The sequence below is a fragment of the Brachionichthys hirsutus genome, chromosome 7 (genome assembly GCF_040956055.1).
Source record: "Brachionichthys hirsutus isolate HB-005 chromosome 7, CSIRO-AGI_Bhir_v1, whole genome shotgun sequence".
Lineage (NCBI taxonomy): Eukaryota > Metazoa > Chordata > Actinopteri > Lophiiformes > Brachionichthyidae > Brachionichthys > Brachionichthys hirsutus.
Window position 1 is genome coordinate 15,782,663 of NC_090903.1, and position 27,500 is coordinate 15,810,162.

General features: G+C 52.5%; 3 protein-coding genes across 3 annotated transcripts in view; all 3 read left to right on the forward strand.

Moving 5' to 3' along the window:
• cyp26c1 (cytochrome P450, family 26, subfamily C, polypeptide 1) overlaps positions 1-2,415 on the forward strand; it is a 2,755-nt gene extending 340 nt beyond the window's left edge. The window contains exons 2-6 of the mRNA XM_068741171.1: positions 288-512; positions 766-1,041; positions 1,267-1,425; positions 1,502-1,861; positions 2,071-2,415. Coding sequence (XP_068597272.1) covers positions 288-512; positions 766-1,041; positions 1,267-1,425; positions 1,502-1,861; positions 2,071-2,415 — 1,365 coding nt within the window. The remainder of the gene's footprint in view (positions 1-287; positions 513-765; positions 1,042-1,266; positions 1,426-1,501; positions 1,862-2,070) is intronic.
• An 8,299-nt stretch (positions 2,416-10,714) lies between these two features.
• Positions 10,715-11,467, forward strand: fgfbp3 (fibroblast growth factor binding protein 3). The gene is made up of 2 exons (XM_068741738.1): positions 10,715-10,989; positions 11,125-11,467. Exons 1-2 carry the CDS (start codon positions 10,715-10,717, stop codon positions 11,465-11,467), a joined length of 618 nt encoding a protein of 205 aa, XP_068597839.1.
• Positions 11,468-15,772: 4,305 nt separating this feature from the next.
• ppp1r3ca (protein phosphatase 1, regulatory subunit 3Ca) lies at positions 15,773-17,597 on the forward strand. The gene is made up of 2 exons (XM_068741398.1): positions 15,773-15,904; positions 16,042-17,597. The coding sequence occupies exons 1-2, from the start codon at positions 15,891-15,893 to the stop codon at positions 17,000-17,002; spliced, it is 975 nt and encodes a 324-aa protein (XP_068597499.1). The 5' UTR covers positions 15,773-15,890; the 3' UTR covers positions 17,003-17,597.
• Positions 17,598-27,500: the final 9,903 nt, after the last annotated feature.

Consider the following 27,500-nt stretch of genomic DNA (forward strand, 5'->3'; position numbering starts at 1 on the left):
CGTTCCGCTGCCGATGCGACATGCGCGGACTTGGAGGTCGGTGCCCCCCCCCTCCCCCCGTGTCACCTCAGCTCCGTCCTCCAACCAGCGCCCCGTCAGGGCGCACGTGACGCACGAGCATGACTTTATTTTTTCCCAAATGTCACTTCTAGTGTTCTGAAGGGCAGAGGGAGGAGGAAGACGAGGAGGGCTCCGGGTTCTCCCCGTGATAAGAGATAAACCCAAGCGGTTCCGATCGGGTCCGATCGGGTCCGACTCGGACGTTTAACTGTTGCTCCTCTCTGCAGGGCTCCAACTTCCACATCTCGCGCAGAGAACGTCACGGCAACGTGTTCAAGACTCACCTGCTGGGGAAACCCGTCGTCCGGGTGACGGGTCCGGAAAACATCCGCAAGATCCTGCTGGGGGAGCACAGCCTGGTCTGCACCCAGTGGCCCCAGAGCACCCGCATCATCCTGGGCCCCAACACCCTGGTCAACTCCGTGGGGGACATGCACAAGAGGAAGAGGAAGGTAAGCCCGGCCCAGGCAGAGGAAGGGGACTGGTTCTGCCCCTTAGAACATGGTTCTTCACATGGTTGGACGGTTCTCGTCTGGTGACCGTGAAGGAGAACCCATCATATAAGAGCAATGGGCCCAGGCCCGTTGACTCCTCCTTCCTGTCCAGCCCACCCCAACCTGCCCCCCTTTGGTCCTGAGAGCTTTGACGGTGTCCATGGTTCTGACCTCTGATGACTCCTGTCTTTGTTTCCGTAACCCTTTCAAGATCCTGGCTAAGGTGTTTAGTCGGGCGGCTCTGGAGTCCTACCTGCCCCGGCTGCAGGACGTCGTCAAGTCTGAAATCTGCAAGTGGTGCTCAGAGCCGGGCTCCGTCGAAGTTTACGGCGCCGCCAGGTCTCTGACGTTCCGGATCGCCATCGGGGTCCTGCTGGGCCTGCGGCTGGAGGAGGACCGGATCGTCTACCTGGCTGAAATCTTTGAGCAGCTCATGAACAACCTCTTCTCGCTGCCGATAGACGCTCCTCTCACCGGACTGCACAAGGTGACAAACACTCCTCCTCTGTTGGTTCCTGGAACCGATCACGGACTTCCTGTGTCTTAAAGATGATGTCAGAGGCATCGCATCAACACTTCCAGGCTGATGACGGCGGCGGCGGCTTGATTTCTGAATCCAGATCCTCGGCGCCACCTGACTGGGTCAGGCTGGAAGAACACGGAGGAGTGCATCTGGTTGACCGGTCCGTGTCGTGTGTTGTTCCGTCTCCAGGGGATAAAGGCGAGGGAGATCCTCCACGCCAACATGGAGAAAATCATCGAGGAAAAGATGGCGCGGCAGCAGGCGGAGGAGGAATATCACGACGCCTTCGACTACATGCTGCTGAGCTCCAAGGAGCACGGCCATCAGCTGGACATCCAGGAGCTGAAGGTACCCGAGCCACGGAGGAGAAGGTCCTCAAGGTCCGGTACCGGAGCCGACAATTCGCTTTGTCTTCTCTCCGCAGGAAACAGCGGTCGAGTTGATCTTCGCCGCTCACTCCACCACAGCCAGCGCCTCCACGTCGCTCATCCTGCAGCTCCTTCGCCATCCGGCGGTCGTGGATCAGGCCAGGACCGAGCTGGAGGCCGAGGGTCTCGGCTGCGAGTCCCACGGGAGTTACGGGCGATCTGGTGGCGCCACAGAGCAAGAGGAGGAGGATGGTGGCCTGAACGGGGGCCGTGGGAACCTGTCCCACGTGCCGTACCTGAGCCTGGACAAGCTGAGCCAGCTCCAGTACCTGGACTGTGTTGTCAGAGAGGTTCTCCGCTTCCTGCCACCGGTCTCCGGCGGGTACCGGACCGCCCTGCAGACGTTTGAATTAGATGTAAGTCTTCCTACGTTGGCCACTGGTTTGGGCCGGGGTACCAGGACTCGCAGTCTGAGCTCCTTTCTGGCCATGCAAGATGAAACACAGAGTTGCTGCCCCGGTGTCGTCGGTTCTGGACTCAGAACCTTGGAGGTTTACGGATGAATGAGAATCCAGTTTGTTGGTCAAAATAAAACCTTCTCACTGATTTGCTCCTCTATTCTCAGGGCTACCAGATTCCCAAAGGCTGGAGCGTCATGTACAGCATCCGGGACACGCATGAGACGGCGGCGGCCTTCCAGAGCCCGGACCTGTTTGACCCGGACCGCTTCGGCCCGGAGCGGGAGGAGAGCCGATCGTCTCGGTTCAGCTACGTGCCGTTTGGCGGCGGCGTGCGGAGCTGCATTGGAAAGGAGCTGGCACAGATCATCCTGAAGACTCTGGCTGTAGAGCTGATCGGGACCTGCAAGTGGACTCTGGCGACGGAGAAGTTCCCCCAGATGCAGACGGTACCAATAGTCCACCCGGTCAACGGGCTGCATGTGCACTTCAGGTACAACGACCCACTTTAGACGAGGAGGTGGACTCTCGCAGCCCAGATGAAACCGGCAGGTCTGTCCCCTCAGACAGGAAGAAGGTTTGGAGCCAGCCGATTGGTCCAAACCTAAGGAACCACATCCTGTTGCTGCAGAACTGCTTGCAGCTGATACGCTCACCTGCACCATTTCCAAGCTTTTATCATCAATTCCATTTATCTTAAGTTATTAATGGGCTGCGATCACAACAGCGAAGGTTTCATCGGTGGCCGTGAGTTCTACAGAAGCCGGGTTCCCCTGCAGAGGGACTCCAGCTTAAAGGTCCGGGTCTCTGGGATGATGGACCGCCACCAGAACCAGATCTGACTTGAGGCCAGAGGTGATGATGTGAACGTAGGCAGACATAAAAGCCCAATCAGCGTTTGTTCTGGTCCAGAACTACGAATGTTACCGAGCTCAGAGGTCACAGATATTTCACGTTGCTTGTATTGGTCCGAGTCTCAGACAGAGGCGGGGGGACGCCGCCCACGATTCTTTGGCCGTCTATCTGAACAGGTGAGTTCTTGGACGACGGCTCGCTTCTTCTCAGAACTCCTGGTGCCGTGAGAAGTTCTCCGCCACCAAAGGCGTCACCGATGGAACTTGCACTTGACTTTCACGGAACCCACAAGCAGCAGCCACCGAGCTCGCTGAGAATGTGCTCTGCGTCCTGATCAGTGCTATTGTGTTATCAATAAGCTCTATTTAAGATGCAGAGGTGTAACGTTGACTTGCTGTAACTATGTGACTGTAACTGGAAGGCCGGTCCACAGGTCCTCGTGTCACTGCTAGAACGTAGAACCCTTCGGTTGTGTAGCGCGGCTCTGATGGACGCTCCGGCGTTGCCTTTGAAGCCCGTGAAAACGAACTGATGGTTGGATTCATGGAAGGAGGTCGCTCTTTCCCCGCTTTGAGGACTCTGTAATGTTTGTCCTGTCTACGCGTCCGCCGTGTTCCACACGTAGCTGCCGTTCCACAGTAAACCCGAAGGTGATCAACGTGTTGTCGTTTTGTTGTCAGCTGGTACCAGAGCCGCGCCGCTATATGTAGATTTCTACATATGCAGATGACACAACCATCATAGTTCTTCACCACAGCGAGAAAGCCCAGCCTACCTGGTGTCACGGTAACGTGACACCAGGTAGAGCTCCGCCCAAGAGCAGAGGTCAAACAAGACCCCGACCCCGACCCCGACCCCGACCCCGACCCAGAACCTCCACACCGTCTCCGCTATAGAGGGGGTCCAAACAAACCCTCGGAGATCTGCAGCACCTCGACACCAGAAGTTTCTTCACTTTCATTATGTTCTGTTTGGACACCGTGAAGGAGTGCAGGTGGAAGGTGTTCAGGTGTGTGACCCCCTCCAGGAGATTTAACCCTTGTGTTGCTGTGACAGGTGTCTCCTGAGTTGGATTGTGGCCTGTCCTGTTTTTGCTCCATCTGCTGGTCTTTATTGTGCCCTACAGGTGAGTACTGGAGAAGGAGGCGACCCTTGTTAGAGTCCACCTGGGCTGATTGAGGGGGGGCCAAGCCCGCTCTGACGCTGGCGCAGGGAGGAAGCTTGCCGATGTGGCGTCTCTCTCTCCGCCCCCCCACTCTGACTTGGGTTAGGTCATAATAAATACGTGGTTTGGTATTGACTTTGTCTGTGTCTCCCGTTTTGTCCTTCCCTTGGAGTCAAGGTCGTGACAGTTACCGTTCAAAAAGGTCCCGTCCATGACCCTTCAAGTGGACAGAAATGTCCACCTGTCATTTATCCATTTGTAAATGTCTCTATTTGGACGTATTCTTCTCTGAATGGTTCAGCTGACTCATATGGAGTTACATTAAATCACTTTTGACATGGATGGCAGGATTTTAACCCCTTCCAGGCCGTTTGAAACACATCTGCGTGCTGAAGGGTCATGGTTGACGCCGTTCCTGCTGCAGCCCTCTGCATTTATCCGGGCTCGGGACCAGCTCAGAGGAGACACTGACACAAAACTCTCCGGCTCCCCCTTTGGGCTGAAGACAAAGTGTCTCATCAGTTTGGAGGCAGTCCTAGTCAATAGAATCCGACCGGATCCGACTCGTACGCTGGTTTCATTGTTGCAAAGAAAACAATATTTAGATGTTCCTCCTCGTCTGTTCTGCTTTAGCTCCTCCCCTCCTCGGACTCCCGTCGCTCGAGTTCAGCGCCGAACAAAAGACTCACATCAGGAGTGATTTTGCTAAATGCTTGTTCGGGTCAGTGGGAGGGCGCTCGGGTTTTATAATGAGGTGAGGATTTAGAAGAACCGAGTGACCTGAAGTAACCTCAGGACGCACGTTATTATCAATACATATTTGACATACAATCACAAATATGTACACACGGATCGTAAAACGTAATGACTGTAGAAAAACATCGTCATTCATCGTTTGAGTCAGTCCATGTCCATGAGGGGGGAGTCTCTGAATCAGAGGCCGTTATTGGTTCAGGTGAATGAACACATGACCTCAGAGCAGATGTTGCATCACTATTAATCAGCTGTGACGTAACTGTAGAGATTTCTGTTCAGCGACTTCCTACTGCCGCCACGTAGCGATGCTAACGCTAACGCTAACGCTGCCGCTGACCACGCCTCATGAACACCAGCGGTAATTATGTATTGTGAGCGTCGTATTCAGGAAACCAGTAGCACAACATTGTGTGTTTATCTTCTCGTCCTTTTGTGCGTTGTTGAGCAACACAATGAAACGTTGTTCATAAAGGAAACCAAAACAACGATGAAGGTGAAACAACTTTAGCTGAATGCTAAAGGCTAAATTTGGCAGGAGGTAACTCTCCAAGTCAGTCCAGGTGGAGGAACCCTGGATGGCAAAGCAGTCGGAGGAGGATGCGGAGCGGGAGGAGGTGGGGGGACGGGGACGGGGACGGGGACGGATATACAGCCGATAATTATTGTCTTTGTCAGACAACATCTGTTATGTTGCATTCCAGCAGTCAGCCTGCAGGGGGACGAGCTCAGAACCGCCCGCAGCGTTCAGAGGCAGACGAAGACAAGGCCAGACACAAGAAGGCGAACCAGGCGCGGACTCTGGACACGTTGGACACGAGTCTGAACCTTCAGCGCGAGGTCAGAAGTTCAAAACCTCAGTGCCCTTGACCAAGACCATCTCCCCTCAGGTTGACCGTGACCTCTGACCTTTGTGTGGACTGCAGGCCCGTGTTTTAAGGCTACTGTTGTTTACAGGGCTGACGAAGCGGCGGTGGCTCATTTTGCATCACTTTCCAAAAACGGCGCTCAAAAAGAGTCCAAACTACAATGATTCATGGTTCAGAAAGGGGGTTCCACAAGGTTCTGTGCTTGAACCACTGTCAATCTCCATTAGGCAACACCATCGTCTTCCTTGTTGCACAGGTCTAATCACATTTATGAATGAAACCTGATCAAAGTCATCCATTCATTCATGCTCAGGGTGCTGCAGCACCGCAGAGGTTCTGGTGTTTCTCGCCAGGCGATCGGAGTGAGGCGGGCTTGATGGTGGTCCCGGCGCAGCGGTGCTGATGGTGGTCCCGGCCTGACGGGCCACATACCAAAGTTCAGTTCAAGAGTTCAGTGAATTCATGAACTCTGTCGGGGCACCGCACCCAGCCCAGCACTCCCAGGACACAGAACCTGTGAATGTGTTTCTACAGGAGTCTAAGCTCCACCCACACAGGTGCTTTCCATTATTCTGCCTGATTGGACATCCATGTGGCCGTTTCTCCATGCATCCAGGTGTTTTATATTTAAATGTAGATTTAATGCGACTTTAAGCCGGAAGTGAAAACTCACCTTTAGTCACCTGGAAGAGCGGTTCTGGTTCTGATGGGTCAGACTCTGAGGCCGACAGAAGACCAGAATAAAAAGTTAGAGTCATGTCTGTTGCTCTAAAATGAGATTGGTCATGAATATTTATTATCTGAGGAGGCAGGTGATGTGGGCGTCGACCTCTTTGATCAGGTGTGATCTAAAGACATTAAGGATGCAGGAAAGGAGAATCTAAAGTTCTGAGTTATAGTTCAACATCAGTTTGATCTTAAAATCATCCCAGATCTCCGAGGGTTAACCCTCCCCCCCCCCACCAGCAGCATCCACTGGTCCCAGCTGGGTCACGTTCTGGTGCCACCAAAGTTCAACCGGAACGACCTGCTGGACCAGATCCAGCGCCGAGACGTGCTGACGCTCTCATAGAGCTCCTCCACGGAACGTATTTTTAGACTTCCTTTGTTTGTTCCTTCTGCTTCAGATGTTCCGGCTCCTGCTTGATGAGGAGAATGGAATCCTTTTGGGCGGGGCTGCTGGGAAACACCTGTAAACGTTGTTCAGGTTAATCAGGTTACTTTGCATTCGTCCGCTTTAAAAATACATTTTGAAAAAGGCAGACTGGAAGATGAGGAATGTAAAACGGTTCCATCGAGGTTCGATGACACCGATGTGGATCGGCGCCGGCGCCGGGATGGATCGGGATCACGGATAGGACCGGACATCGATGACGTCCCGTCAGACCTGAAGTCGAGCTGCAGCTCCTGGAACCTCTGCTGGTGAACCCGGACTCACCGGGTCACTCGGGGGGTCCGAGCCAAATGGGCCATGGCGGCCTGCATTCCTGTACGGAGGCCTGTGCTGATCCGTGCGCCGCGGCGCCGTGCGGCTGTCTGGGCTCCCAGCCTACGAATCCAAACACGGAGGGGTCGGGACCTCGCCCTGTTTGTTTAAGGCCGAGACAGGTGTCAACGCGGCGGGCTTCCAGCGGCGCAGCGCCAGGCAGGACCGGCTCAGGAATGACAACAAACACAGGCCGAGTCTTGCTCCGGATCATTTGTTGGTGTTTCCCCAAAGCCGGGGCTTCGCTGGCAACACAGAACCGGCGGCTTCTCCTCCCCCAGGACTGAAACCGGTTCTGTTTGAACAGCTTCCGCTCCCAGCAGAACCGGGTCTGGTAGCAGCGATCATGAGAGAGGAAGAGGACACGACCCGATGACCGCCCGGTGACCCATCTGTGAAGCAAACGTGGGACCGGTTCCTTAATGTTCCGGTTCCCTGATGTTCTCCTTAGAACGTCTGTAGAACTGACCTCTGGCCTGTTTATGAACTGTGAGGAAATAAACACACAAACAACAACAAAGCTGTCTAACAGTTATTTAAAGTGACCATCATGCATGAAACCAACCAATCAGGAAACACCTGAATCTCATCCTTCAGGTCGTTTCCACACATCTAGCCACGCCCACCTAGTGATGTCACATCAGATGCAGGGAAACACCTGCTGTACCATTACGATTAGTAGCATGCTAGCATGCTAACAGATGTTTCTCGGCTGGAGGCCGTGTGTAGACCTGTGTGTGTGTGTGTGTGTGTAGGTGTGGGTGTGTGTGCGTGTGTGTGTGTGTGTGTGTGTGTGTGTGTGTAGGTGCGTGTGTGTAGGTGTGTGTGTGTGTGTGAGACCCTGCCATGTGTTTGCTGTCCGACAGCAGGATTCATGACTGGACAACGCTCAGTCTTTCTGTTGGCTAAAGCAGTTTTACCTGCCGTTAATGGGGCGTGGCCAGCAGCAGGAAGTGACCCTCATCACACACTAGTGACGCACAGATCAGCCAATGACTGTCTCTGATTTCGAGACTCCTTCCTCGTGGACACGTGACATCACTGCGAGCAGCGCCTAACGATTTCTGTGAACGGCTTGTTTTATACCAAACTGTTTCACTGTGTGAACCTGGAGCGAATAACATTAACAGCAAAGTAGCCAATGGGCTGCGACGACGTGATGGCAGAGAACGGATGACCTTCTTGCTGAACCCAGACTCGCCAGACTCTTCACTGTCCTCTTGTGGCCGGCGGTGAACGAGCAGCCGCCCTCGCCTCTTTCTGTGGAATCACCAACTTGGTCATCTTTTCTATAGCTGGAGAGGAAAACATCAAAGGAAGCTTCAGGAGACGAACGCTCACCCTCGTGGTGCGTGTGCACGTGCAAAGACACGCAGCGATCAGGAACACACAGACTCAAACATGACGCATCCAGAAATAACACGGCGACCTTCCCACCCCGACGGGCCTCGACGATCACGACAGCGACTCAACTCCTCACCTCAGCCTCGAGCCCTCGGGCCCAATCACAGGTGAGGAGGCCGCCAGCAGCAGGGACACTGCAAAGTACACAACACGCACGTGCACACCAAATGAGCACGTCAGAACAAAGTGCACGGTAGTAACCACAAAGACGGATCTGTAGATTCAGGAATGTGCAGCTCTGCAGCCAGACGTAACACACACACACACACACACACACACACCTACACGGACACACACCTACACGGACACACACACACACACACACACACACACACACACACACACACACACACACACACACACACACACCTACACGGACACACACCTACACGGACACACACACACACACACACACACACACACACACACACATACACACACACACACACACACACATACACGGACACACACACACACACACACACACACACACACACCTACACGGACACACACACACACACACACACACACCTACACGGACACACACACACACACACACACACACACACCTACACGGACACACACACACACACACACACCTACACGGACACACACACACACACACACACACACACCTACACGGACACACACACACACACACACACACACACCTACACGGACACACACACACACACACACACACACACACACACACCTACATGGACACACACCTACACGGACACACACACACACACACACACACATACACACCTACACGGACACACACACCCACACACACACACATACACGGACACACACACACACACACACCTACACGGACACACACACACACACACACACACCTACACGGACACACACACACACACACACACACACACACACACACACACCTACACGGACACACACACACACACACACACACACACACACACACCTACACAGACACACACACACACACACACACACACACACACACACACACACACACACACACACACACACACACACCTACACGGACACACACACACACACACACACACACACACACACACACACACACACACACACACCTACACGGACACACACACCCACACACCCACACCTACACGGACACACACACACACACACACACACACACACACACACACACACACACCTACATGGACACACACCTACACGGACACACACACACACACACACACACACACACACACACACACCTACACGGACACACACACCCACACACACACACATACACGGACACACACACACACACACACCTACACGGACACACACACCCACACACACACACATACACGGACACACACACACACCCACACACACACACATACACGGACACACACACACACACACACATACACGGACACACACACACACACACACACACACACCTACACGGACACACACCCACACACACACACACCTACACGGACACACACACCCCGCAGCGTCCAGACAGCAGGCAGGTGGCGCCCTCTGGTGGTTGAGAACCACCGGTTTGAACAACAGCCGCTTGGGGGCGTCACAGACCTCCCCCAAGCAGCTCGCTCCCCTCTTAACTGGGTCCACATGGTGATCTGGATCAGCACCAGGAGGTTCTAGATGGTTCTGGTGTCTTTATACACCAACATGAAAAGTCAAAGTGAATCAGAGCTGATGTTTATTTTTAACTGATTCAGGGGTCAGTGTTTTCTGGATGGAGATTCGCTGATAGTCTGTTTTGTTCTCAGGCTGTGTGTGTGTGTGTGTGTGTGCGTGTGTGGGGGGGGGGGGGGTCTTCAGGCCCCTCCTCCCCTCCTCGCTGTCTCCTTTATCCTTGTCGTTCCCCTTTTGTCTGACTGCTTCATCGTTGTCACGGCAACCGAGAGGCGTGGGGTGTCACGTGGTGAAAGCGTCCAGACTCACGTCGATCAACGAACAACAACCGTTACCAGGGGGCGTGGTCTTCAGGCCCTGTTGCTGAGGAATGGGCCAGACTTGATCGTGGGCGTGGCCTCTCGCTGCGTCTCCTCTTCAGGACGTCCCGTCGGTCGGCACCATCGGCGCTGTTTTTATTCTCAGGTGAGACACGTTTGTTTACCTGCTTGTTTACATGTTTGTTTACATGTTTCCGGGATTGTTTACCTGCTTGGTTGTTTGTTTACACATCAGCAATCGAAAAGTAAACGTTTGAAGGCGGGTCTCTGATTGTGAGAGTCAAAAGTGTTCTCTTTTTTAAATGTCCCTCTTCAGCCACCATGAGCGTTCTTCCGTGCAGCTTCCTCCTCCTCCTCATCTTCCTCCTCCCTGTCGTCTGTGAGGCGAAGCATCCACCTGATGAGGGAACACCTGACAAACCCCGCCTCCCTCCACCAGTCCCCCTCCCAGCTCAGAGGCCCAGGAACCGCTCAGAAGCCGCCTCTGGGCACCTGACCACCGAGGAGGGTCACCAGTGCACCTGGCAGAGGTCTGGGCGGGTCCTGGTGAACCTGCTGGTGAACTGCAGCAATGAGACCCCGGGAGCCCAGCACAGGTGAATCGATCAGTCCTTCGTATTGATAAGGGAACCAATAGTCGTTTCCTTCCCGCCTCCGCTCCTGCTTTGTCGTTTTCTTCCTTTCTTCTTCAAAGCCCTTCATTCTTCTACCCGCTTCTCCTCCGCCTCCAGGTACTGGTGTCGTTACGCCGGTAAACCGGACCTCTGTCAGGCGTACGCCGTGAAGTCCAGCCAGTACTGGAAGCAGCTGGTGGGGAAGGTGAAGAAGAGGAGCAACGCTTGCAAAGGAGAGAAGGTCCTGAAGGCCAAAGTCTGCAAGGGGGCCGCCCCCGAGGCCCACATGAAGCTCGCCCAACGGAGCAGAGAGGAGGAGAGGAAGAGAGGGAATAAAGGAGGAGAAACCGTGGGTGAGCGAGAGAGGAGGAGTCAGGAGGAGGAAGGAGTAGCGCAGAGCTACTGCAGCGAGGGATGGAACTCCCTCTGCTCCTTCATCGTCAACATCTTTGAGGGTTGAAGGAGAACCTGGAGGTTAGAGTTCACTATCGGGAAACAAACACAACGCCGGAAAGCATAAACACAAATACTCTGTCAAATATTTGTTCACAGAAAAGCAGGAAATGGATTTAATGAGAACTTTGATGTTTTTACGAAAGAATCCGGTTTGAAGGATCAAAAACGAAATAAATTCTGATCCATTAATTTCTTCATTCTAAACAAACAATCTGAACATTTTAATCCACTTTAGATTATTGTTAAAAGTTTTGTTTGTCTTGTCTGGAAACCTTAAACTGACTACATGATGTCATCACATGCTGGACAACGATCGATCACTGATCATCATTGATGATGCTGCTGCTGATCACTGATCAATAGAGGTCTTTTTATTACTCTTGTGATGTGATTCTTTTTAATTCTGTTTCTGTTTATCCAATAAAAACAATGTTTGAATTGAATGTTTTCAAAGATCAAACATTCACTTTAGAGGTAAAACAAACAGCGTTACTGTTTATTTGGTATTTGCAGTATTCGGCAGCAGAACCGTAGAACCTTACAGGACCCGGTCAGAACCGGGTTTTTGGTATTCCAGTCAGGGAACTCCACAGCTCTAAACCAGAACATCATTCTGGGTCCAATCGAGTCAGATCCTGGGCCCGCCCCTGTTTCCTTGGCAACGATCCAGGAGGTGTTCCAGTGGAACCTGCGGAATCTGGCTGAACCTCTTTGTGCTTCTAGAAGACGTGTTGACGCTTTTATCTTCAACGAAGTCAAGAAATACAAATGGAGAAAAAAAAGGGCTTTGGAGTCCGGAAGTCCGGAAGTCCGGAAGTCCGGAAGTCCCTGCTGAGACTGTCGCCTCCCGGCCCGGATAAGCAGTGGCAGATGGATAGATGGATGGATGGATTAATAAATAAGTGAATGAATAAAAAGGTTTTATTATAAATGTGTTTATTTTAATGCCATGTTGGTCAGAAGACGGTTATTAGAACATGAAATGTTCTTAAATGTTGAGAACAGGCGTCGAACTGATGGAGGAGGTTCGATTCACCAAAGAGAACTAAATCGTAATGTCACTGAGCACCACGACACCAGGGGGCGCTGCTGGACCACTGCAGGAAAACACACTGGACGGAGGAGCCAAAGAGATTCAGCTGAATCTGGATAAGGAAGTGTTGCAATTGCGCCGCCATCGGTCTGAAGGCCGTGTCCATCAGCTGGACCGTGTCCATCAGCGGGACCCTGTCCATCAGCGGGACCATGTCCATCAGCTGGACCATGTCCATCAGCTGGACCGTGTCCATCAGCGGGACCCTGTCCATCAGCGGGACCCTGTCCATCAGCTGGACCGTGTCCATCAGCGGGACCCTGTCCATCAGCGGGACCCTGTCCATCAGCTGGACTGTGTCCATCAGCTGGACCGTGTCCATCAGCGGGACCCTGTCCATCAGCGGGACCCTGTCCATCAGCTGGACCCTGTCCATCAGCGGGACCCTGTCCATCAGCTGGACCCTGTCCATCAGCTGGACCGTGTTCATCAGCTGGACCCTGTCCATCAGCGGGACCCTGTCCATCAGCTGGACCCTGTCCTCCAGGACGACCCGGTGGACCTGCTGAGTTAGAGACGGCAGGTCTCACTGGGGTTCTGTAAATAAAAGGGCAACAGATAATACACGAGCCGCATGCTCACAGGCTCTGTGTGTGTGTGCGTGTGTGTGCGTAGGTGTGTGTGTGTGTGTGTGCGTGTGCGTGCGTGTGCGTGTGTGTGTGTGTGTGTGTGTGCGTCTGTGTGTGTGTGTGTGTGTGTGTGCGCGTGTGTGCGTGCGTGTGTGTGCGTGTGTGCGTGCGTGCGTGTGTGCCTGTGTGTGTGTGTGTGTGTGTGTGCGTGCGTGCGTGTGTGTCTGTGTGTGTGTGTGTGTGTGCGTGTGTGTGCGTGTGTGTCTGTGTCTGTGTGTGCGTGTGTGTGTGTGTGTGTGTGTGCGTGCGTGCGTGTGTGTCTGTGTGTGTGTGTGTGTCTGTGTCTGTGTGTGCGTGTGTGTGCGTGTGTGTGCGTGCGTGCGTGTGTGTCTGTGTGTGTGTGTGTGTGTGTGCGTGTGTGTGCGTGTGTGTCTGTGTCTGTGTGTGCGTGTGTGTGTGTGTGTGTGTGTGTGTGTGCGTGCGTGCGTGTGTGTCTGTGTGTGTGTGTGTGTGCGTGTGTGTGCGTGTGTGTCTGTGTCTGTGTGTGCGTGTGTGTGTGCGTGTGTGCGTGTGTGTGTGTGTGTGTGTGTGTGTGTGTGTGTGTGTGTGTGCGTGTGTGTCTGTTTCAGCTCCATAACATGCAGACTCACACGTTCCTCTCGTGTCATCACGTTTTAGACCGTTTTAGGTTGTTTGACCGGCGTCGTCTTTGTTGGCATCGATCACATGATCGTTGTCTGATCGCGAGGCTGGACGATCTGCTCATCCAAAAAGAGACAATGTCCTCGAATGTCTCAGACATATAGCAGGAAACCAGAAAAGAAACCTTAATAAGTCAGTTATTATACGTTAATAAAGGAGATATAGTTGTAATAAAGGCTAAATAGTTGGTAATAAAGGAGAAATAGCATGTGTCAAGCTAACAGGCTTGAGAGACCAGACTTCGATGGTTTGGACATGTCCAGAGGAGAGACTGGGACTATATCGGTAGCATAGCATAGCATAGCATAGCATAGCATAGCATAGCATAGCATAGCATAGCAGTAAATCATTGACTGACGACACAGCTCAAGATTTTTCTGGAATGTTTCTGGAAACGAAGCGATCGGTAAACGTGAGCTCGAAGAGGCTCCGGCCGTCCTCGTGGGCCGGATCGGATCGGTCTAAAGCCTGTGGAGGGGGTGCAGCGGGGGGATTTCAACCCGAGCGATGGAGGGCCAGCAGCCTGGAGCAGGAGGAGCTCTGATGAACCGGGTTCAGGTTCTCCTGCTGATCCAGGTGGAGCAGCCGGGACCAGAACTATCCTTTAACAGTTTCATTACTCAGGGTGCCTCGTTTCCCAATCAACACATCAAAAGTCACGTTGATCGACCACCGGTCGACTTTGCTCCGCTTGATGCCGGATAATATTTAACCAGAAATCAATGAAGCAAATGTGGTTTAAAAATAGCATCGTGTCAGGATGAAGATCAACAGCTGAGGCCGGAGGGACGTTTGCATCACGTTTAAATGCAAAGATGATCCTATTTAAACCCAGTGTGTCAAAAGCTTAACAATAAGTCATTAATCATGTTATTGATCAAAGGTTCGAGCCTCACATCAACAGCTCCATCATTTCAAAAACCAGAAGCAGGAAGAAAACGGTTGTAGTTTCCTAGGACGTGGGCTAGCATTAGCTATGTTGCTAACCCCGTTGTTCATCTCATCAAGTCATGGCTACAGTTTAAAACATTTAACTTTAAAAACAAATGTTATGCTTTACTTGATTTTAAAACAAGTCTTAGTTTTTATTGCTTGTTATTATTTACAGTCGCAGAGAGGGTTCGGGTGATCCTGGCTGGTTAGCCTCATTATTATTATTATTATATCATTATTATTATTATTATTATATCTTTATTATTATTATTATTATTATTATATTATTATTATGATCATCATCATTATTATCATTATCATCATCATCATTATCATTATCATTATCATTATCATTATCATTATCATTATCATCATTATCTTTATCATTATTATTTATTATTATTATTATTTTTATTTTTATATTATCTTTATCTTTATCATTATCATTATCATTATCATTATTATCATTATCATTATCTTTATCATTATTATTTATTATTATTATTATTTTTATTTTTATATTATCTTTATCTTTATCATTATTATTATCATTATTATTTTTATATTATCTTTATCTTTATCATTATTATTATTATTATTATTTTTATTTTTATTTTTATATTATCTTTATCATTATTATTATCATTATTATTTTTATATTATCTTTATCATTATTATTATTTTTTTCTATTATTATTTTACCATTGCTTTCGGTATTTATAATCAGCCCATCCTCCTCCGGTGTGTTCTGGAGGTCCGTTCTGAGGACGACCAGCAGGGGTCCATCATGGTTCTCAAATAGCAGCTGAATCAACACCGACAGGCATCCCATCCAGGAGGCCCGTCAGGCCACGCCCCATCAGCTGGCCGGCAGCCAGGTCTAGTTTTCTGTGATTGGCTGGAGGGGACTGACTGCTGCCTTCTCATTGGCTGCCTGTGGAAGCATATGACAGCAGTGTTAATCTGGCAGTTGAAATCCGTGAGCCGAGCAGCTCCGAGCCGGAGAGGCAGGAAGAGGTGGAAGGAACGCCGAGCGGGGAGATCTTCTCAGGAACCGCAAAGGAACCGCAAAGGAACCGCAAAGGAACCGAACGTCGAACGTTCCTGTCCCGGGACTCTTTGCCTGTTTGATGAGTGCTGCGAGGTAAGACGCCTTCAAAGCGAGCCCACATGCAACAGAGTTTCATTTATTTTTAAAGCTGCCTTTTGTAACCACAGCTCTGAACTCCTCCCCTCCCTCCCTCTCACACCTCCTCGCTCGCCCCCCCCCCCCCCCCTCAGTGTGCTCAGGTCTTTCGGCCCATCGGCCATGCCCGGGCCCGTGATGCCGATGGACGTGGCTCTGAGGTTCTACCACTCTCCGCCTCCTCTCAGAGGCCTCCTCAGCTCCTACGAGGAGCTGCACCGAGCCGCGGCCTGCAACCTGTACAAACCGCTGAAGCCCTGCCTCAGCAGCCAGCCGAAGGCGCCGGAGGACGGCGGCGCCGGCGCCTTCGGCTGGAGCCACAGCAAGAAGAGAGTGGTGTTCGCCGACACCAAGGGCATGTCGCTGACCGCCATCCACGTCTTCTCCAAGTTCGACGACAAGCCGTACCCAAACAAAGGTCACGGGGGGTCAGAGGATCTGCAGTTTGACATGACGGACCTGGAAGCGGCCACCATGGATACAAAGACCGGCCCGGCCCGCAGCTTGGCACTGGACTTCAAGCAGCCCTCGGCAGACTACCTGGACTTCCGGAACCGGCTGATGCAGAACTCCGTCTGCCTGGAGAACTGCTCCCTGCAGCAGCGCTCGCTGACCGGCACCATCAAGGTCCGAAACATCGGCTTTGAGAAGTCCGTGGCGCTGCGGGTCACTTTCGACTCCTGGGCCAGCTTCAGCGACGTCGGCTGCACCTTCATGAACAACGTCTACAGCTGCCAGGACACGGACACCTTCGCCTTCGCCCTGGAGCTCCCGGCCCACGTCCCCCCACAGAACCGCGCCGAGTTCTGCATCTGCTTCAGGGTCCGGGACCAGGTCTACTGGGACAACAACGACAGCAAGAACTACACGCTGAGGCACACGGGCTGGGCCGGCCCGCAGCGGCCCGAGCAGAAGAGGGCTCCCGAGCACAGAAGCGGGGGCCGGGAGGCGCTGGAGATGGAGTTCGATCAGTTCGGCAGCCCCCGCATGTCCAGCGGACTGTTCCCCGGCTGGCAGAGCTGGGGTCAGATCGAGAACGCCGTGCCTTACTGGTGAAAACATCAGGGTGCCTGCCGCCGGGGGCCGGCCTGCAGAGACGCGTAAGCAGGTTTCCGGAGGGACTCGGACTTGTTGGAGGGACACCTGTCCCCTTTCACACATTCTCTCCTGTAGCATTCTGAATGTTCCCGCCCACTAATAGTATTTGTTCAATGTGCACTGATCGAGGCGTCGGCATGAAGCCGCGCCTGCGAACCGAAGCGAATCCTTCATATTGAAGGGAAAGGATGAGGGCGCGTGGCGGCGGGATGCGTCGCCACGGAAACGCCTAATGAAAAGGCGTTTTCACCCTCAACACGAGTCAGAGCCGATTCGCTGGAACCTTCGAGTCCTGCCGCCCGTTCGTTCTTTCCCTCGCTGTAAATTGCACAAATGTTTGAGTGATGTAATTTTGGCGCCGCTGTCATCAGAGAGTCGCAGCACGTGATTGGCTGGCAGCTCTGTGGTTGCGGCACATTGTACAGAACAAATGACTGTTTTTGTTACTCGTTTGTTAACTAAAGTGCAATTATGAGGTGCGAGAAAAGCAGGAAGAGAGTGATTTTTAACTTTTTAATTGTGAACTTCCTTCAAAATAAATGTCTCTACTTGAGCCCGAGCCGTCTGTGACATCATAAGATCGATCTTTAATTATATTCACCATAAACCGTTAACTCAACCAGCGGAAGGATCTGTCCCCAAGACTGACCGGCAGGAGGTCAAAGTGACACTTGATAAGGACGGGACTCCGCCCCCTCAGCCAATAATAATTATAACACTTTAGCGTTTAAGCTACGACTCACTCCTAACAGCCAATCAGAGCTGTTCACATCAGCAGCAGCATTCATTACAGAATCAAACGTTTGTAAACACATTTAAGGGGGAGGAGTGTGTGCAGAAGAGGAGGGGCTTGAATGGGATGTGGGTGGAGCTTAAACAGGAAGTTGATATTTTAGGCATGGACTGGATGAATTGACCAGAAGTTAAACTTTTCACGGAGCCAGTTGTTTATAAACATTAAGAATTAATGAAATAAATGAATGAAGTAGTTTTCAAATGGGAAATGATTTATGCAAATATCCAGACGATTTGTGAAAGACTAGAGACACTTAATTAAAGATAAATAGTGAAACTGCAGCGTCGCCATCGACGACACGCTCTAATTCTGAATAACAGAAAGGCCTTTAAAATGCTGCATTCACTGTCTGCAGGAACAATGGCCGCTCCCTGCCTTGGGCGTGCACAAAGGGAGGACCTCTGGTCTCTGAGATCCAGTCCTCCCCCCTCCAGCCATAAGAACCAATAGAGGGGTAGAAGTAAAACCCACGGAGGTTTCATTTAATGAAAAATAACTCAAGGGATTTGTGCGGGGGGGGGGGGGGGGGTCCTTTCTTCTGGCGCAGGGTCCACCGGTCCTCCTCCACCTGAGGAACTTAAACTCCTGCTTGGTCATGTCGAGGGTTACGTTGACCCCTGAAGGTCATCATGTCGAGGGTTACGTTGACCCCTGAAGGTCATCATGTCGAGGGTTACGTTGACCCCTGAAGGTCATCATGTCGAGGGCTACGTTGACCCCTGAAGGCGTTTTGAAGAGCAGATGCGATGAAACAATAAATAAAAGAATTCACCGCGAGCACCTCCTCCAGGAACCGGCTGGTGATGAGGTCGGATCAGCAGAGGTGGATCTGACCCGGAGGCCGTCCCCTCGGACCGGCGCTGCCTTCAAGGTCAGCTCGTCCACATCTGGCTGCAGGAACCACACGCCTCTGAAGCCTTTCATTTCCTGCCGGCTCACGGGGGATCTCCTCTCCGTCCCCCCGTCCCCCCGTCCGTCCCCCCCGTCCGTGTCTCCTTTCTTTCTGTTTGCGGGTTCCCATTCCTCTTCGTCCGTTCCACCTCAGACATCTGTGAGGGTTTCATGTCTGAAGCGGATCAATGGACACTCATAGCGTGCGTTAGCATAGCCTCCCAGCGCCGTTAGCATCGACAGCTCCAGAAGAATGTAAATAGAAATAGAAACTATTTACTGCAGTCTAAAGATAATGGCTGTCCGTTAAAACGTGCAGCCGAGTGGCACGACGCCGAACCCAGCTCACCCGATGCATGCTGGGAATGTTTGCAGCTCAGCTTGACACGGAGATCAAATCCCAGCCTCAGGTGGGATCGAAGGCGTGAACATTTCCCGTGAGGAGGTCGTGAACTCGTGTGTGTGTGTGTGTGTGTTTGATTTGAAGGTCAAAGGTCATTTGATAGGACGGCTCCTTCGCCGCCACGTGAGCCGACAGATAAGCGGTCGGTCGGGGTTATATTTTAGTGCGTTATTCTTATTGGTCGTCTGCAGGGGGCGGAGATTTGAAAATATTATTACTGCTAACAGAAAATGTAGGTCAAGAACATCAGAACCATCAGAACCATCAGAACCATCATATTGATCCATGACTCATTGATTACGATGGACACCTCCCTCCATGGGGGGGCCACGTGAACAAAACCAGTTAGACCAGGGAGGGCAGGACGGCGCTGACCCGGTTTGCAGAAGAGCTGCTAGTCTGAACGCCTCGCCTGTTCTACAGTTGTTGTTTTTGTCGGTTTAAATAAAGCTGGCTCGTGTGGATTGAATCTTTGGCGGAGGACGGTTGAGGTCCAGATCTGACCGCCGTGCTCACGGCGTTGGTTCCGGACCAGAACCTTCCTGTTTGTGATTAAATCAAGCGAAGCTTCGACGAACCGTGAGAGCGGCGTCTGCTTCATTCTGTTTCTGACCCGCCCCGCCCCGCCCCGCCCCGCCCTTCAGCCCGGGTGGAGGACTGGGAAGAACCAGAGCCGAGGCTGCTGGGAAACCTCCAGCTGCGCTCTTGCACGCTAATGTTGCGCTAGTCATTTCCTGCTGATTATCTGAGGGAGACGATGAAGATGAAGACCATGTGCTCCTCGCAAACCAGCTGATCGTCATAGCAACATGGGTCGAATAGCACATGCTACGAATTAAACCGCATCACGACACCTGTCAGCCAATCAGAAGCTGCCATTCAACAGCAGGAGCAGGTTCACCGGACCGTAACCCGCTCTCTGGGGGTCAGAGGTCAACCACGGGTATCTTCATCCCGCTCAGCTGAGCTGTGGGTGATGAAGGCTGCGGCGGCGTCTCGGTCTAGGAGGCGGGACCTGAAGCGTGTTTAACTTTGTGTCACAGCGATGAACTTTAAAGGTCAGGGACACGTTTGTGTCTCACCCTCGTGACCTCTGACCTTCCTGCATTTAAACCAGACAGGCCCGACGGAGACGCAATGAGCGACGCGATAAGGGTCAAACACGCCGCTTTCAGGTCACTGATAACGCTCCAGAGGTGGGCGGAGCCTTGGAGATAAAGATCATTCCACAGCTTCAAAGTCTTCTGTAAACTTTTACTAGACTTAACCTATATCAATATCTTTATTGTTATCTGTTACAAATCAATATATCCCACATAAAGGCGGTCAATGTGCAGTCTGTGAGAGACATGGAGCGCCGGCCCCGCCCACGCGCCGGCGCTTTAACCGACTTTTACCCAATCACGTTCGGCTCGTAGGCTTCAAGCGGAATCTTATTGGCTCGTCTTTCTGTCCGTAACGCGACACCCCAGCGCCACGCATGATCAGCTGGGGAGGGGGGGTAGGAGGACAGGAGGACAGACAGACGGGCCAACAAGCCTCACGTTCAGGATGAAAATAGATTCTGGTGCTGGACGGGGGACTAAATCAGCTGATCGGACCTGAGGCCCGACATGGATCATCCAGTCACCTGGGTCACAGGTGGTTAAAGTTCTAGCGCCGCCTTCATCTGCAGTGGTTCAGAAAGTCCTCTGGTTGGGACAGAGAGCAGCAGCACCCGGGGGGGGGTCTGGGTTCTGGGTTCTGGGGGACCGGATGCTAACTGGGTCGCGTTGCTTCTGAAACGAATCCACGTGAGTCCGAGACAAAGAGCCGGGACCTCATTAAACCACGACCCGTACAAAATAGCTTCACCCCCCCCGGGTGAATAAAATGATTGGTTTCATCACCAGCCGGCAAATGCTGCCAAAGACGAGCAGCGGAGCAAACACAGGTTCGAACCCGCGCCACATTCCTTCAGCACAAACACACAACAGGTCGGAGGTCGACCCCCCCCCCCCACACACACACACACTTCCTCAGACCCACAGCAGAAGAAGAGGAAGTCAAGGAATGACAACATGTTTAAAAGTTGCGTCAAATTTCAACAGAAACCAAATAAAACCACAAACAAACAAAGACGGACCAGAACCCGACCAGAACCCGACCAGAACCCGACCAGAACCCGACCCGGGCTGGGCTCCATGAGCGGCAATAAAGGTGTTGGATCCTGGTGTAGTTAATAAAAAACGATCTGGGGGGGGGGGGGTACGAGCCAAACAGGAGATTTATTAGCCTTTAGTGTGTTTATGAAACACACAGACACACACACACACACACACACACATACACACACACACACACACACACACACACACAGACACACACACACACACACACACACACAGACACACACACACACACACACACACACACACAGACACACACACACACATACACACACACACAGACACAGACACACCGACACACGCACACACACACACACACACACACACACACACACACACACACAGACACACCGACACACGCACACACGCACACACGCACACCCACACCCACACACACACACACACACACACACACACAGACACACACACACACACACGCACACAGACACACACACACACACACACACACACACAGACACACGCACACAGACACACACACACACACACACACACACACACAGACACACACACACACCTCCTTCGTCTCTGTTTAAGGTTCGTCGCCGTATTTCTGAATGAACCATTTTATCCCGTCAGTAATAAATAAAGACGGTTACTTATCTTTTAGTTTGTTTCACCATCTCACCTGGTTGAGGCCACGCCCACCGTCTGACTAACGTAATACCTGCTGTTGAGAAACTCCCAACGGTGTAAGAGGAAGAGGAAGCGTTCGCCCAGCAGACCGGAAGCTTCGTGTTCCGCAGCAGAGCTGAGCTCCTATTGGTCGGTCAGCGGCGCCGATCGACCTGCTGGTTGATCGACCTGCACAGACGTCCCACGGACCCTGAGGACATCATGATGGAGCGTTTCTCTCTCATAGCAGGTTGTTAAAGACTGGAAGGCTGCCTGGTTGACCTCTGGAACTCCTCCAGACCGCAGACGGGCCGAGTCTCCGCAGACGGGCCGAGTGATGAATCAGAACCCAGCGATCCTGAACGAGTCTGACGGGAACGTTTGAAGTGAATCATCAAGCAGGAAACTTCATCCTCTCTCGAGTCTCTACGAGTCTCTACGAGTCTCTACGAGTCTGATCTCATCTCAGGCCTCGACCATCGGGATGAAAGCAGAAAGAAAGACCTGACAGAACCGATGACCAACGATGGGTCCTTCTTCCGTCCGTCCGTCCATCTTTTCTGGGCTCCGGGCCTGGTCCCATTATTATTGTTTTGGACCGCCTGGGGGGGGGGGGGGGGGGGGGGGGGCTGTCCCATTACAGACATCATGGTGGCCTGTTGACAGGTTACTGAGTGACCAGCGCCGCGGCCATGGCCCACATACCGTGTTTGTTTATAGAACGAGGACCGCTCTGTGTCCCCCGGGTAAGTAGGACAGCGGCGAGAACGGCAGAAAAACAAATCAATAAGTTGTCATGGCGATAAGACGATCGATCCAGACTCCAGAATAAAAGGTTGTTTCTGCAGCTGTTGCATTTTAAGCCAAGTCCGGGTGACCTTTTAACCTGCCACGTTGCATGACATAGCATTAACTGGCCGTCCTGTCCCATGGGGGCTGGGGGGGGGGGCAGGAGTTTAAGCCTGAGACGTCAGCCAATGAGATGGCTCCTATTTGAAGCCCAAACAGACTCTTCGCCGCCGGACAGGCAGATTCCGTTGACGGAAGTCGACCAGACGACGTTTTGAGGGTTTTTCCACTGAACCAATGAGTGACCCAGATCAACCCACACGGGCTGCCTGGCCGTTGGCATGGCAACGTCTGTTTGTTCATTACAAATGTCTGACCGTCAGCCCGCTGCAGCAGAGAAGCGGCGGTGGCGTGGAGTCCCTCCTCTCAGTCCTAAACGCTTCCATTCGCTCTTCCCTCGTCTTCCTCCTCTTCTCCGTCTCTGTCTTCGACCCATATTAATTTCCAGTCGCGTCCCGTTGCTACGCTAGCTCCTGCTAGCTCCTGCTAACTCCTCCTAGCTCCTGCTAACTCCTGCTAGCCCCTGCTAACTACCCATGCTACCCATGAGGCTGCATTGGCAACTTGATGCTATCAACATGTAAAAGGTTAGCAAGTACGCTACGTTACTGTTGGAGGCAAGGGTCCCTTGCTCGACGTTAGCTTGTGTGTGTGTGTGTGTGTGCGTGCGCGGGCCCATCATGCCACCGGTGACCTCGATTCACAGCTTTTCATCTGCAGCTCGGTTCAGGCGTCAGAGATGAACGGCTTTCCTGCCGTATCCACGCGGCGACGCCTACATCCAGATCCTCCGTCCGGCTGCTGGAGGGACAAAGAGGACGTCTCATCGGTCGATCGAGGATTGATTGTTGGGTGTGAGGTCGTGAGCGGGATGAGACCTGGTCTCAGGTTGGTCGCCTCTCGGAGCCAATCGGTCGTTGATCACAGGTTGTGGCTTATAAAGAATAAAGATGGTCTTAATATCCAACAGGAGGAGGCCTAAAGCAACTCAGCGACGTCCCTGAACATTACGGGGTTTCATTACGAGAACACAAGACCTGCGGCAGCTGCTGGACGTGGCGTCCGGCCACCAGCGAGGCGCCGCCGCCGCCAAAGGACCGAGGAACAGAGACGCTGACAGGCGGGCGCAGAGGACCGAGTTGTGTTAAAGGACGGCAGCTGCTTGTTGTCATCGCCGTTATCTGTGACTGGAAACGCACGGCCCGTGTGCGTGTGTCGGGGGAGGGGGGGCTACTTCCTGTTACAGAACTCATGTCTTCTTGCTTTCAGGTTGAACGCGACAATGAGTGAAAAAAAAGCAAACACTTTGGGCCGAGAGAAGAAATCATTTTCCCGTTAGCGGCTGATGACACACAGATATGGAGAAACGCGGGGCGGCGGCGTGAGGGGCGTGGACGTAGCAGAGAGGTTCGAGTGAACAGGAAGTGACACGTCTGTCTCACTGCATTCTTCCAGCTGAGCCATCTGCAGGGTCACGGTTATATTTAGATCACATTATAAACTCATGAGGTTTTTCACTTCCTTGTCGATGATGCACATTTCTAAGCTCCGCCCCCCATGTGGTCACACGAGATTTGAGTGTTTTATAGACCTAAACGTTTGCATCCTTCTGTGTGCGTACACAGAAAACATTCATGAGGGATGAGAGGGTTAGGCTGCTGCTAGTTAGCCGCGTGCTGCTAGCTAGCTGCGTGCTGCTAGTTAGCTGTGTGCTGCTAGCTAGCAGCGTCTCTGGTTAGTTGGTTAGCTCCGTGCTAGCAGGGATTGCCCTCATTGTCTTTGGAATGTGACGATTCAGTTATAATCAGCCGTGTCAGGACCCAAAATGGAAAACTCAGACCCAGATCCAAAGCTATAAGTAACAAAACCCAACAACAAACAAACAAACAAACAAACAACAACAAACAACAAACACGCATCACCCACAGCAGGACCGGGCCGGGTCGAACTGAGTCTGGTTTTATGCTGCAGCTCTGACCTGATGAATGATGGAGCTCAGGTGCCTTTCATCAGTGACAAGATGTTTCAGGTGGAGGGTGACCTGTGGCCACGCCCTGTGGCCACGCCCTGTCAACACACCATGGAGCAAACCGCCAGATTCTAACAGGACCACTTCCTGTTTCAGTAATTAGAAGATTATGAAACTTGCAAACGTCAGTTTTACAGGACACCGGAATTAAAAAATGTAAAATGAATAAGAATAAAAACAAATAGTAGGCATTTAATAATAGATGCTAATAATAATTATAATCATGTTCCTAATCATTTTATCATTTACTGCCTCCTGATTTGTTTTAGTCCATCATAAACAGCGTCAGCGGTTGTTGGGTAAGTGTCGGCGGCCGGGGGGGCAAGGTCCTGGTGAGGGTCTCTGGCCCAGTTCCAGGCCTGTCTGGCCAATCAGAGGCCTTCAGATCCATCAGGTGAACTTTACCTTTTACCTGAGCTTCTATAAACGGTGCAGGCCGGCAGCCTAGAGGTCAAAGGTCCCGGTTACACCAGCAGTGATCGCTGTGATGTCATCGTTGCATGTCCACGCATCAGGAGGAGTTTCAGTTTCTTGTTGAGTTCAAAAAACGTTTTCTAAGAAAAAAGGACTTACGATTGTTGAGTTCTGTTAATCATGATGGGCCTCATGTCAACGTGCCATCCTCTGGCGTTCCTCAGGGTCGCCCGAGTTCAGCAAACAGATGTGACGCAGCACTTCTTTATCGGGGAGAGCCAACATTTGACCAAGGAGGGAGACAAACAGGACTCCAACTCCGTCCCAATATTAGTTCATGATGGAGAAGAAGAAGAAATATTTAGAATGTCTGGCCGGTAACTTCCTATTGAAGGTCGAGACTGACTCGAAGGTCGAGACCTGATCCAGGTTTCTGTTCAGAAGTCAGCAAGGAAGTGAATCTGCATTCTGAAAATACACAAACGACACAAAAACTTAGAGCATCAGGATGAGGGTAGGGGGTTAGGGGGTTATGGGGGTAGGGCTATAGTTATGGGTTAGGGCTATAGTTATGGGTTAGGGCTATAGTTATGGGGGTTGGGGTTAGGGGGGGTAGGGGGTTATGGGGGTTGGGGTTAGGTCTGGGATATGGTTTTGGTTAATGGATAATCCCAAACATCAAGGTCAAGGTCGAGTCCAGCTACAGGCTGGCTGGAGGTCAGACCTGCTCAGTGTGTGAAGCCGACAAGTCGTTCTCCGGTTTCCACACACACACACACACACACACACACTCACACACACACCCACACACACAGTTTATTAACCCATTCAGTGCCATTTTCAGCTCAGATATATGCTGACTGCTCATTTTGCCGTATTTTTCAAGCCCCACTACGCAAACATCGAACCTGCCAAATGAAAGATTCAAATCTCTACTTTCATCAGGAAAAGTTGGACCGGCGCTGGAACCGAAAGGCGCTGGATCCGACCGGTGCTGGACCGGACCGCCCCTTGACCGGACAGCCCGTGGACCGGATCGCCCCTGGACCCGACTGCCACTGGACCCGACCGGCACTGGACCCGACCGGCACTGGACCCGACCGGCACTGGACCTGACCTCCCCTGGACCTGACTGCCGCTCGACCCGACCGGTGCTGGACCCGACTGGCCCTGGACCGGACCGCTGCTGGACCCGACCGCCGCTAGACCCGACTGGCACTGGGCCCGACTGGCCCTGGACCGGACTGGCCTGCCGCTGGACCCGACCGCCGCTGGACCCGACCGCCGCTGGACCCGACCGCCGCTGGACCCGACCGGCGCTGGACCCGACCGGCACTGGGCCCGACTGGCACTGGGCCGGACTGGCCCGCCGCTGGACCCGACCGGCGCTGGACCCGACCGCCGCTGGACCCGACCGGCACTGGGCCCGACTGGCACTGGGCCGGACTGGCCCGCCGCTGGACCCGACCGGCGCTGGACCCGACTGGCCCTGGACCGGCCCGCCGCTGGACCGGACCGGCGCTGGCGGAGCTGGGAGGAGTGAAGTTCATTTATCTCCTGACAGAACAGAGAATCTAAACATCACATGCGTTCACCCGAAGCAGAGACACGCTGATCTACCTGATAAGGTAGGAGGACACCAGAATAGTTCTGCAGCCTGTTACCGGGTCAGCTCCTCAACCAGCCACCACGCTGACTGGTTCTACCGGTCCGATGGCACATCGTTGTACTTCCTGCTTGGGGGTTCCGTCTGTGACCAGGAACAGTCGCTGGAGGATCGTATTTCCTTCCTGGAACCGGATGAAGATGAAGATGAAGATGAAGATGAAGATCTTCATAGTGTAATATAAACTCAGCAGGCTGGTAATCTGTAATGTAATGCATTACTTTACCGTGCAGCCGCGGGGGGGGCTGCGCCCCCAGTGTCAGCTGACGGAGCTACAGGCTGCTCAGTCACGCCCACCAGTGGACCCACTGACCCGATCGGGTCTTTAGAAGGATTCCTCACCGACGTTAAAACACACGGAACCACATTCCTAATCCGACCTAACCAATGTCAGACTCTGGTTCTGGTTCTGGTTCTGGTCCTGGTCCTGGTCCATATTTATATATTCCTGTTATAGATGAATCCGCTCTTCATCTCGTGGTCGGGTTCTGCTGTTTGCTACATTCCAAACCCTGTCCCACTAACGTGACCATGAAGGCGTCCTGGACCTGGATCCTGGGGGAGTCGAGGCGGGGCCGAGGCGGGGCCGAGGCGGGGCGCGTCCCAC